Source organism: Choloepus didactylus, chromosome 11 (genome assembly GCF_015220235.1).
Source record: "Choloepus didactylus isolate mChoDid1 chromosome 11, mChoDid1.pri, whole genome shotgun sequence".
Taxonomy (NCBI): Eukaryota; Metazoa; Chordata; class Mammalia; order Pilosa; family Megalonychidae; genus Choloepus; species Choloepus didactylus.
Genome location: NC_051317.1, coordinates 73,457,921 through 73,470,809, shown reverse-complemented (window position 1 = coordinate 73,470,809; position 12,889 = coordinate 73,457,921). Strand labels below are relative to the sequence as shown.

General features: G+C 37.5%; 1 protein-coding gene across 1 annotated transcript; it reads right to left on the bottom strand.

Annotated features, from left to right (window-relative positions):
- Nucleotides 1-317: 317 nt before the first annotated feature.
- Nucleotides 318-12,628, bottom strand: MRPS30 (mitochondrial ribosomal protein S30). Its single transcript, XM_037799464.1, has 5 exons — nt 12,019-12,628; nt 10,492-10,637; nt 9,640-9,745; nt 8,386-8,562; nt 318-2,394 (listed from the first exon to the last, which is right to left on the bottom strand). Exons 1-5 carry the CDS (start codon nt 12,596-12,598, stop codon nt 2,105-2,107), a joined length of 1,299 nt encoding a protein of 432 aa, XP_037655392.1. The 5' UTR covers nt 12,599-12,628; the 3' UTR covers nt 318-2,104.
- Between the last annotated feature and the right edge of the window lie 261 nt (nt 12,629-12,889).

The window sequence follows — 12,889 nt, the reverse complement described above, 5'->3', positions numbered from 1 at the left end:
CAAAGAAGACACAGGGTGTCCATACAGAAGCACTCTAAGGCTTGACAAAACAAATGGCAGGACTTATGGGAACCAAAGGCATAACAGAAGAGATGAAAAAAACAATGGAGACATAAAACAGCCAATTTGAAGATGCAGAAGAAAGGATTAGTGAATTAGAAGACAGGACATCTGAAATCCTACACACAAAAGAACAGATAGGGAAAAGAATGGAAAAATATTAGCAAGGTCTCAGGGAAGTAAATGACAACATGAAGCACATGAATATACATGTTATGGGTGTCCCAGAAGGAGAGCAGGGAAAAGTGGTAGAAAGAATGGAAGAAATAACTGAAAATTTCCCAACTCTTAGGAAAAATATAAAATTACAGATGCAAGAAGTGTAGCATACCCCAAACAGAATAGATCTGAGTAAACCTATTCTAAGACACTTACTAATAAGCCTATGTACTATTCTCTTCCAGATGACTGAAGCTTCGAAGTAGAACATGCTTTAACATCTGATGACAGGATAGTATGCTACAAACCTTTTGTGGATATTCTATATGAACACACAAAACCTATCCCTCAACCAAATGCTGTGCATAATAATGAAGACACAAACAACCAAGTGCTTAAAACCACATCAAAAAAAAAGAAAAAAATGAACATCTTAAGCAAGGACCCATGATAGAAAAACTTAGCAAAACGTTCTTTAGTATTAAGCACCGTTATTATAAGAGAATGAAACAAGTGCTACCATAGAGGTATAAGTATTCAAAGGATGGAAAATTGAATATGAAATAGCATTTCACTTGAACCCAAGTGTTATTTTAATTAAATAGCACTTTTAAAGCATTATCACATATACTAGTTCATTGAATCCTTACAACTTTATAAATTATTTTTACAAAAGCAGAAATTGAGGATGTAATTATAATTGCCCAAGGTTCAATAATTAGAATGTGAGAATTAAGAGACATTTTACTTATAGCTTGGTACAGTTGATTTCTATATATCTGCATTTTCCCATGAAGGATGAAAGAAACTAATAGATGGGATAGTGCAGATAGTACCAAGGGTAGAGAACAGTACTACAATCTTGGGAAACAGCTTAAATAAAAGAATGGTGTAGTAAAATTACATGGTATTCTGAATAAACTGCAAGTACTGTGCTAAAGATGGAACATTTAAAACAAATTGATTTACATCTTTCAAATGATAGTCCTTCAGTTTAGCCATCATTTGTGCAAAATTATCCCTATACTTCTAGCCTGAAGCATCTAAATATAACAATATTTTCTGCCTTATAAATGAAAAACTGAAAACAACAATCATTTGCCATGTCACTACATGAAATAATGAAATATTTTATATATTTATACCAGGAGGAAAGGAAATACACAATAAGAAGTACAAGCATGATCAAAAAGGTAATTCTTTTCTCCCCCTCACTAAAAACGGCCTGAATGAACCTTAATACTCAACAAGATTAATAATTTTACCAGCTGACAATTGGTTTTGAAATATAAAGTTACTTCCCTAATCTTTGGGGTAGAGCAAATGGCACTAAATGAAATATGCTAACATTACTTCTAATAGCTGCTAAGAAGATAAATTTAACATAATTTGTTACTGTTATCAATTTTGTTATTAGTCAGCCATGAGACCTTGAAAAAGGCACTTAACTTCTATGGGCCTGAGTTTCCCATACTTACAAAATATTGTTTATGTTTTGAGGGGGGTTGCATAGTGCTCTGACACTTTACATCATGTTATTAAGTAAAAAAAACAAATAGAAAAAAGAAAAAAAAATCCACATTATTTTTAAGCATTTAAATGATTGCCCTTGTATTACTTTTAAATAGAACACTATTAATACTGAGTTACTGAAGAGCACTCAATTAGTTTCAACCGTTGGTCACGTATAAATAAAATTACATCTTTCAGTGACATATTTTTAGCACAATGTAAAGCATAATTAGAGGTTAACATAAGAAATACTGGTCTCAAAATTAATGCAGTAATACTTGAGAGTTACGCATCAAATCATTACAATTCTTTTTATTGTTCTGTCAACTAAATTTCTTAATTATTCCCAAAGTCCTGAATCAAATGTTTTTTCTTAGTTTTCCAACAGCTGTGATTTGTCTTCTTTTGGTCTATTCAGTAGAAAGTGAACTATCTGAAGTAAAACATCATCATTAAAACCTTTCACATCATTATCTTCAATTGTTTCATAAAGAGGTTTACTTTGTGTCCCCCAACATATATTTTTACGAGGGTTATTTTGATCAGCTTGGGCAGTCAGTGCCAAAGTATTTAACTGGTAACAGAAAAAGGAAAAGTATTTTCCATCTGTGATCACGCCCTGGGAGACAAAAGGTCGGGAAACATCTGCTTCACTCCAGAATCCTGTAGAAGAAAGTTACACTGAAATTTACAAAAAGTACATATTAAAAAAAAAAAAAAAAAAAAAAATCTAACACATTAGAGGATATAAAACACCTCCAAAATATGGGTAATTTACCCACAAAATTCCTCAAGAATTATTTCCTCCATCCTGGTGTCCCTAAAATCATCATTCATCCTTTTCAATAATTTTGGCCTTCAGCATTTCAACCTTAACTGACATCATGTAAGTCTATGTGGAGCCCTCCTACATCTAGTACTAACTGGAACATTACTCATTGATTTCAAATATGTTCAAAATTCCCCCATAGCAGTAGCACCTCCTACCCAGTAATCAGCTTGGCTGTTTACTTCACTAAATCCATAAAAACTACTGTCAGAAATTATGTCTTTCTAAGGGTTTCAACAATATCCTTAGATAAATTCAGTGTCATCCTTTACATATTGGAAAATTGGTTTTGAGTTGCTGTCAATCTGGCATGTCTAAGCCATAAGGTGCCAGGATGCCCTAATACCACAGTACTCAAATCTTGCTGCTTCTTGTTCAAGACTGACTGACTTTCATACTTTCACACCTAACTGGCACAGCCAAGCAGTAACTTTATTTCCACAAATATATTTTATATCAGCCTTAATGGATATAGAGAGTGAGTAATACTGAAACATGGAATTAATTCTACCCTAAAAGGTCCCTTTTCTTTCAAGACTAGACAGTTGTGCCATTCTAACATCTTCAAAAAAAGCTCCCTCTTGGAAGTGAAGCAAGATGGCGGCATAGAGAGGTGTGGAATTTAGTCAGTCTTCTAGAGCAACTAGTAAATAGTCTGCAACAACTGCTGAGGGACAACCTTGACTGTCCACACATTGTACACCAGCCTGGAATGGGTGGAAGGCTGAGATCGCACATAAAAGCTGTAAGTACAAACTGCAGAGATGCGCCAGGAGAACCCTCCCCATGCAGCAGGCTGAGCTGCAAAACCTTGCTGTGGGAGAAAGCAGCAACCCCAGCTGGGAACAAGTGAATATAGCTCAACCTAGCTCCAACTGGGACCTTAATTAACAAATGTGGACTGCTGAATGCAAGCTACAAACATAGACAAACCCCTAACAAGCAGCAAGGTACCCTGAGGTCGCTCCCAGTGAGAGGAGGTGGGGCTGATGGGAAAAAAATACAGAGGCTTAAGGTGATGGCTAAGTTTAGAAGACTGGAAAAAGCCAGTGTCCCAAGAAAGGGAGCACAGAAGACACAGTACTATCTCTGGCTGACAGGCGAAACTGGGGGGACGAGGACCGGCTGTGAAAAAGGGCTTTCTTTCCCCTTTTTTTCTCTTTCAATCTGAGTGACTCAGTGGAGAAAGCCTCAGGCATTTTCAGTTCTCAGCACTCTGACCCAGGCAAGGGTGGAATTAACAGAGTCACAGAGACAAAGGAGTAATTCAAGTGCAGAGGATAACTCCCTAGGGCCACACCTCTTTACACCAGTGGTGGTGGGGCGGGGGAGGCACTCTGACAGGCGCCACCTGCTGGGCAGATTAGGAAAAGCACAGCAGCTCAAGGCCTCACAGTAAAGTATGTCAATCTTCCAAGACATACCCTCAGGGGAACCTGATACTGAACATATTCCCCCTCTGGAATTTGAGCTCATTCTGGTCTGGGAAAATCTGATTGCAGTTATCAAGGAAACCAGACGCCCAGACAACAAAAAACTACAAATCACACTAGGAAAAATGAAGATATGGCCAGTCAAAGGAACAAACTTTTACTTCAACTGAGACACAGGAATTGAAACAACTAATTAAAGATCTTCAAATAAATATGCTAAATCAATTCAAAACTCAATTCAACGAGTTGAGGGAAGATATGGCAAAAGAGATGAAGGATATAAAGGAAATATTGGGCGAACATAGGGAAGACCTTCAAAGTTTGAAAAACTTGCAGAACCTATGAACTGAAAGGCACAACAAAAGAGATGAAAAACAAAATGGAGACATACAACAGCAAATTTCAAGAGGCAGAAGAAAACATTCAGGAATTGGAGAACAAGACACCTGAAATCTTACACACTGAAGAGGAGATCAGGAAAAGAATGGAAAAATATGAGCAACATCTCTGGGAATTGTATGATAACATGAAATGCATGAATGTACATGTCATGGGTATTCCAGAAGGAAAAGAGAAGGGAGAAGGGGCAGAAGCAATAATAGAGGAAATAATTAAAATTTCACACCTCTTATGAAAGACATAAAATTACAGATCCTAGAAGTGCAGTGTACCCCAAACAGAATAGAGCTGAATAGACCTATGCCAAGACACTTAGTAATCAGATTATCAAATACCAAAGACAAAGAGAGAATCCTGAAAGCAGCAAGGGAAAAGTGACCCATCACATACAAAGGAAGCTTGATAAGACTACATGCAGATTTCTCAGTAGAAACCATGGAGGCAAGAAGGAAGTGGGGTGATATATTTAATTTACTGAACGAGAAAAACTGCCAACCAAGAATCCTGTATCTGGCAAAACTGACCTTCAAATATGAGGAAGAACTTAAAATATTCTCTGACAAACAGACAATGAGAGAGTTTGTGAATAAGATACCTGCTCTACAGGAAATACTAAAGGGAGCACTACAGACAGATAGGAAAACACATAAGTGAGAGGTCTGGAGCACAATTTTGGGTGATGGTAGCACAATAATGTAAGTACACTGAACAAAGATGAGTATGGTTGAAAGAGGAAGGAAAGGAGCACATGGGACACCAGAAGGAAAGAGGTAAGATAAAGACTGGAACCGTATAACTCAGTGAAACCTAGAGTGGTCAACAATTCTGATAAAGTGTGCAAATATGTTTTTACATGAGGTAGAACAAATGAATGTCAACCTTGCAAGGTATTAAAAATGGGGTAGTACTGGGGAAAAAAATACAATCAATGCAAACTAGAGTCTATAGTTATCAGAAACATTGTATCATGCTTCCTTTAATGTAACAAAGGCAATACACCAAAGCTAAATACATATAAGAGGGGGATATAAAGAAGGGGTATGGGACTCCTGGCATTGGTGATGTTGTCTCTTACTGTACTTTATTTTAATTTTATCTTTTCTTTTGTTGCTCTTTAGCTGTTATTTTTTTCTTTTTTCTACCTTTTTTGACTCTTCCTTTCTTTGTGGAAGAAATGGAAATGTCCTTATTTAGATAATGTTAGTGTTGGTTAATGCATAATTACGTGATTATAAAGGGAACTATTGATTGTTTACTTAGGATGGAATGTATGGTGCATGAACAAAACCATCTTAAAAAAAAAAGGGGTTGATGGAGGAACCTTGAGGACATTATATTGAGTGAAATAAGACACAAAAGGACAAATATTGCATGATCTCACTGATAGGAACTAATTATAATATGTAAACTCATATACATGAAATATAGATGTGCCAGTCTGAATGTATTATGTCCCCCCAAAACACCATTATCTTTGATGCAATCTTGTGTGGGCAGAATTAGTGTTGATTAGATTGTAATTCTCTGAGTGTTTCCATGGAGATGCGCCCCACCCAACTGTGGGTGATGATTCTGATTGGATAATTTCCATAGAAGTGTTATCCCACCCATTCAGGGTGGGTCTAAATTAAATCACTGGAGCCATATAAATGAGCTGACAAGCAGAAGGAACTCAGTGCAGCTGAGAGTGACATTTTGAAGAGGAGCTATAGCCAAGAGGGACACTTTGAAGAATGCACAGAAGATGAGAGAGTAGCTGCAGATGAGAGTCTGAAGATGGCTGTTGAAAGCAGACTCTTGCTGCAGAGAAGCTAAGAGAGGACAGATGCCCCAAGAGCAACTAAGAGTGACATTTTTGAGGAATTGCAGCCTAGAGAGGAACATACTGGGAGAAAGCCATTTTGAAACCAGAACTTTGGAGCACACGCCAGCCACATGCCTTTCCAGCTAACAGAGGTTTTCCGGACACCATTGGCCATCCTCCAGTGAAAGTACCCAATTGCTGATGTGTTATCTTGGAGACTTTATGGCCTTAAGACTGTAAGACTGTAATTGTGTATCCAAATAAACCCCCTTTATAAAAGCCAATCCACTTCTGGTGTCTTGCATTCCGGCAGCATTAGCAAACTAGAACAATAGGTTACCAGGATATAGAATGAGGCTAAAGAATGGGGAGCAGTTGCTTATTGTGAGCAGAATGCTTAATGAGGTTGAACTTAAACATTTGGAAAGAGGTGAAGGTAGCATGTTATTTTGAGAATAACTAACAGTGTTGAATGGTGTGTGAATGTGGTGGAAAGGGGAAGAGTCATGTATGTCACCAGAAAGAATGTTGGAAGTTAAAACATGGGAATGTATGATACAGTGAATCTTGTGATGGACAATGTCCATGATTAACTGTACAAATATCAGAAATTTCTTTCATGAACTAGAACAAGTATATGACACTATAACTAGTAGTTAACAGAGAGGTATATAGGGAAAAAAAATGTACCTATTGCAAACTATGTACTACAGTTAGAAATAGTTTAAAATTCATCAACTTTAACAAAGGTACTATACCAATACTATGAGTCAATAACGGAGGGAGGGGTTAGGAGTATGGGAAGATTTGTGTTTTCTTTTTTATTTTTATTTCTTTTCTGGTGTAATGAAAATGTTCTACAATTGAAAAAAAATTAATCGTGGTGATGAATTCACAACTACATAATGGTACCATGAACAACTGATTGTACACTTTGGATGACTGCATGGTATGTGAATAATCTCAATATAATTGAAGGAAAAAAAAAAAAAGTCCCTCTACTTTTTGTGATTTTGTCTACTCCTATTCCCATTCTACCCATTCTCTTATATTACAGAAATATAAGCCAACAATTATGAGTTAAAGGTTAAAAAAATATAAAGGAGAAAGGTGGACCTAGAAATAATTAAACCTGCACTAAAGTTCCTCATAAATGTTTATACAGGATTAAACTAGTTACACATGTTATTACTTCAAGTTTTTGAAGAACATCCAAATGCCTCACCATGGGCTAAGGTCCTATCTGATCCGGTTTCCGTTTTTCTCTACTTCATTCCCTATTATTATCCCCTTTACTTACTTTATGGGGTTTCATGTGGTTCCTTACACACTTCAAGACTACTTCCACGTCAGAGACTTTGCCTTGCTATCCTTTTTGACTTAAAGTATCCCCCTCTCCTTCTTAATTTGTGCAGCTCCTCACCACTCAGTTTTGTTCAAATGTCAGTTTTAGATACCTCCCCTGAATTACTCTGTAGAAATGCATTCTTCCCCCCACCTACTTCTTACCTGCACCCCATAAATATTCTACCTTTTACTCTTATGTATCTTTTTCATAGTATTATCATACTATAAGACTTAACAGTATTATCACTAGCTGAAAATGTTACATGCTTTTAATTGTTCACTCTTCCCACTATCATATAAGTTCCACGAGAGCAGAATCTGTGTGTCTCATTCAACCCTATATATCCAGGGCCAAGAACACTGCCTGGCACATAAAAGGCAATCAGTATTTACTAAATGAATGATCTACTAAGTCACATGCTGGACACGGCTTTTAAAGAAATTATACAGGTCAGCTGTGATTTAATCTAATACTTTAAGCACCAAATAATTTCCTTTTCTAGCTCAGAAATGTCTTTAGGAAGCTGTTATCATCTATAAAGAAATTATTTATTTGACTACAGAGGTTTTGAAATGTTTGAGAAAATGATCAGAAAAAATATGTTCACACAAAGGTGGTCAAAGTAAAAGATTAAACTAACTACTTATGTGCTACTTGCTAATTTCAAATGTAAAATATTTCATTATGGTTTTTAAAACACTGTATTTTACGCCAATGCAAAAGTTTTCAAAACATTAAGATTCAACCAACGCTTTAATCCAAAGAAAAGAAAATAACTATTAAATTCTTAAAATACCATAAATAACTTCCAAAAGCAATTATGTCATAAAACTACTTTTACCTTGATACATAGCTTGTGCTCCAGTCCAAGCAAAAAGGCTTGCAATAGCATTAGCTCGAAAAACAACTTCTATCTGATCAGCACAGTTTTTTTTCAAGAGCCTTTCCCTTTTTAATTTGTCAGGTAACAAATGAAACTGGGTGTGACCATAACAGCATGGATCTACAGTTTTCGAGCCTGAAGAGCAAAATAAAAACATTTCAGATGAAATAAATGCATATGTAGAATATCTGTGGCACATGGCCTTAGTACTTGCTTCAAACCGGTCTTTCTTCCCTATCCATCATGTGCTCAGTACTCAAAACACACAAATGGGAATGGCTGATTTACCTACTTTATTTATAAAGTGAAATTTCACGTAAAAGTATACCTCTCAACCTGCAAGCTATTGTCAGGCTCATTATCACAGTTAGACAAATCACAGGAATATATGTAAAAATCATTTAAAATTCTGTTATCATTTCAATTTTCTCCAATCCCTTAATAATCACTGCGAGCTTTCTTATTCCTCTCGTCACATTTACTTGAGTTTACAAATATATCATGAAATAAAAAACTGCATTTGTTATTTTAATGTAATAATTATATCTTGCTATTGGCAAAAAAAAAATTGACACTATGTTTCAAGGTAAAGAAAACAAGGGCCAATATTTCATGAAATGCTGACCTTTTTCATTTTAACAGCAAAAATCCAATAGCAAGTTTCCCATAGTTCACTCCCTAAAACCCTGAGAAGGGGTCCAAGAGATCTGGAGAACTATCATAAAGCCTTCTTAAATCTCCCTGAAGTCTGCCAGGAACAAAAGAATGAACTGCACTAGTATAGACAGCAGGGCTTATTAATTTCTGTATTCCTGATAATTATCAGAGTATGTGGCATAAACCTGATGCTTATGTAAAAAAGCTGATCACTGCCTCAAGCCCAGTCCTAACCTTGCTTACTTCTGAAGAAAAACAAATTACTTCATACAATAAATCAACAAGGCCTAATAAGAATCATAACTTATTTTTAAAGTTAAATACTGATTATTCAGAAGTAAGCAAAATTTTAAATAGTGAGATGAAAGAATATTTTCTTCCCAATTTTCATGCATGTTGCAACAACCTGAGATTATGAATTATATTGTTCCTGGACTATCTGAACATTTTGGTCATCAAGAATCAATTTTTCACTATAGTTAATACTTTAAATTCACATAGGACATGAACACACTTATGGCACATATGGCACAATACCTCAAAAGAGAAACTTACCAATAAATATGGTGTTTTCATATTGTCGTTTGAACAATGGAAGTTTGTCTGGCTTACAACTCATGACAGGGATTTCTACAGGAACAGAATAATCCAGTGGCACAAACTTAAAGAAGAAAAGACAAGCTGAATTCACAGCAATATTAGTACGTATTTTACTAATCATCTTATCAGAGACTTAAAAATCTTAAAATGAGGCTTTTTACAAAATGATTTCAAAACACATTACTATCTAATGATCCAGCCAGTCACACCTGTTTTTGCAAATAAAGTTTTATTGAAATATAGCTATGCATGTTTGTTTACATAACGTGTATGGCTGCTTTTAAGGTTTAACGGCAGAGCTGACTAGCTGCAACTGAGGCCTTACAGCTTGCAAAGCCTAGAATATTAACTATTGTGATCGTCACAGAAAAAGTTGGCTAATTCTTGAAAGAGACATGAGAAAGACAATACTTAAAATATACTTGTTTTTCTTCAAAAGAACTGCAAATATATAAAATGAACCAGCTCCTAACCATAAAACTGTTCTATGATTAGCTAGTGTAGTCTACTTTAAATTACAATTATAAACTATACCAACATTTTTATATTGAGAAAGAAAAAGAAAAGACCTGTATTGTTCCGAAAGCCTATGACTTAACCCTGCTTAAAATGATGACCTGACCTTTGCAGAACATACCACAACAGATTAAAAAGCTAAAAGAGAATTTCAGATAAGATGTCTTTGACACAAACTTGAAAGGCAAGAGATTCATCTAAAACTTTCTATCCTACCAACCTCATGACCTTAGACTGCTTATGACATTCCCTACATCAGATTCAACAGATACATACACAATAACTCCTTACCTCTGGAAGTTGCTTGGAAATTCGAATTTGGTTGTGAGGTTTATCATCTATCTGGTATCTCAAAGCATCAACTCGACCTTTCCGATGACCATGAGTAATAATTCCTTCACCATGCAACCAGTAAAAGTGAACTGGGCGTTTACAATCTATGAAAAGATATCCAAAATTTCCTCACCTGATCATTTAGATAAATGTGGTTGTTATTTATAATGCTATAAAATACTAACTTAACAATACAAAAAAAGAATGAATCTCATTTAAAAAGTTAAATAAGAAATTATTTTCATAAATGACAGTCTGGTTTATTTGATAATTTAACTTAAATTATCATGATTTAAACATGATGCTCAAACATTTATTATCTATATATGCCATTGCTATGCTGAACATGAACCAACAAGGTTTCTCAGCATGAATAAACAAGACTAAAAGGATCACCACTCAATGGAAATAAAAACTTTAATAGCAATCACAGCTGCCTTATAAATTATTAATTCAATCTTAGTCTTCACAATAACTCTAGTTGCCATCGTCTCCATTTTATAGAAAAGGAACCTGCATCTTAACAAGATTAAGAAAGTTTTTCTAGGCCTCTAATCTAATAACTCAATCTGGTAACTAGTCCAAGTCCAAGATGCTTCCCTCAAGACCATCTTCTTTCTAACTGAGGGAGAAAAGCACTAGAATCAGAATAATGTAAATTCAATAAATATTTATTAAGACACCCAGAGAGTGGGAGATATATAATGGAAAAAAACACTGATTTTTAAAACGGTCCATCTGTTAATTATTTTCAGTGTCTGCAATGAACAGTCAAAATGGAAGTTGCTCATTGTTTACTGAGAACCCAGAATGGCTAGGTTTCCATCATGCGCTCCCCACTCCCCACAATCTACCAGCTACAGGGTCTTAGATTAGATGCACATATAACGTTTCTGGGCCTCAGTTTTAATAATATAATCCTACCTACTATAAATGGTTATTTAATGTTGAGAACAGGGCCTGGCACATGGTAAGTACTAAATAAATGTTAGGTGTTTGAATCAATTTAAACTTTACTATTTAGTCATTTAAACTTCCCAATTCTACAGCGCAACTACTATCACTATAATTTCCATCCATACATAACATGAAAAAAATTAGGCCAAAAGAAGTTAATGAATTTACATACGGTCACACAGCTTTTTTTGGTGGAAGAAGCCAAAAGGCAACCCCAAGCCTGTCACACTCACCAAGGCCCCTTCTCTTAGCCATCATTGCTCTTCCATTTGGCTGAACCTCCATTGAGACCCGGAAAGCTTAGGCTGCTAGTCCAGGGTTGTAGCAGCGAAGGCATCCAAACACAGTGACTAGATTCCTAACGTAGTAATTTCTACCAAACCAGGATGCCTCCAGCTAGGAGCGAAGGGGCTAGAAAAAATTGGCGAGGCAGTGAGGGTAAGACTTGAGGATGGAAACAACCTGGCGTGGAGCCACCTCCTTTAACCCTCACCTCCCGCAACACGCAATGAGGGCCCTGAGGCTCACCTAGGGCGGCCGTGGCTAGGGCCGGATTGTGTGGGCTGAGTAGGCCCACGAGAGCGGCCACCAACTGGTCCAGAAAGGGAGACGCGACCGCCTCGCGGTCCTGGTAGAAGGGCGCGCGCCGCTTGCGCCGGAGATAGAAGTGCTCTTGCAAGAGGCAGTCACACGCAGCCGCGCGCAAAGCCGCCAGATCCAGCGCGGGCTCAGGCACTACCGGCGGCGGTTGAGGCAGGCCCGACAGAAACACCGTCTTGGTAAAGCCCTGGTACCAGCGGTCGGCATTCAGAGAGAAGGTCTGCGGGTAAACCACGTACTTCATAAACTGCATCTTGGTGAGGATGTGCAGCTTCTGATCCACCGACTCGGCGGCATGCACCTCCGCCTGCCACTTCTCCACACGCCGCTGCCTCGCCGCCTTGCTCTTGGCAGTCAGGGAGGCCACAATCGGCGGGTAGCGTGCGACAGGGGCCTCCGGGACATCTGGTCCAGTAATTTCCGAAGCCGTGATGGGGACCTCGGCTGTGGTATACGATGATAGTCCCCGACTGCGAGACAGAAACCTCCAACATCTGGCCGCCGCCATCTTCTCCCAGGATTCTCGACCCAGAAGTCAACTTTAGCAATTGTCCCTTCTCTGGTGCCGTAGGCACCAATCGGAAAGCAGAAACTGAGCCAGGCGTGAGAAGAGCGATTTTCAGTGGGGTTGAGACGTGCTGCGTCATACAGTTCTTAGCCAATCAGATTGCTCGTTTGGGCTCGAGTGTGTGAAGAGGAAAGGAAGAACTCGGGCGCCAGATGGTTTTCCGTCGGGCTGGCAGACGGAACGGATACTTTGGATTGGGATGCTGGCTCTCAGTTGTCTTTAGGAACTTGG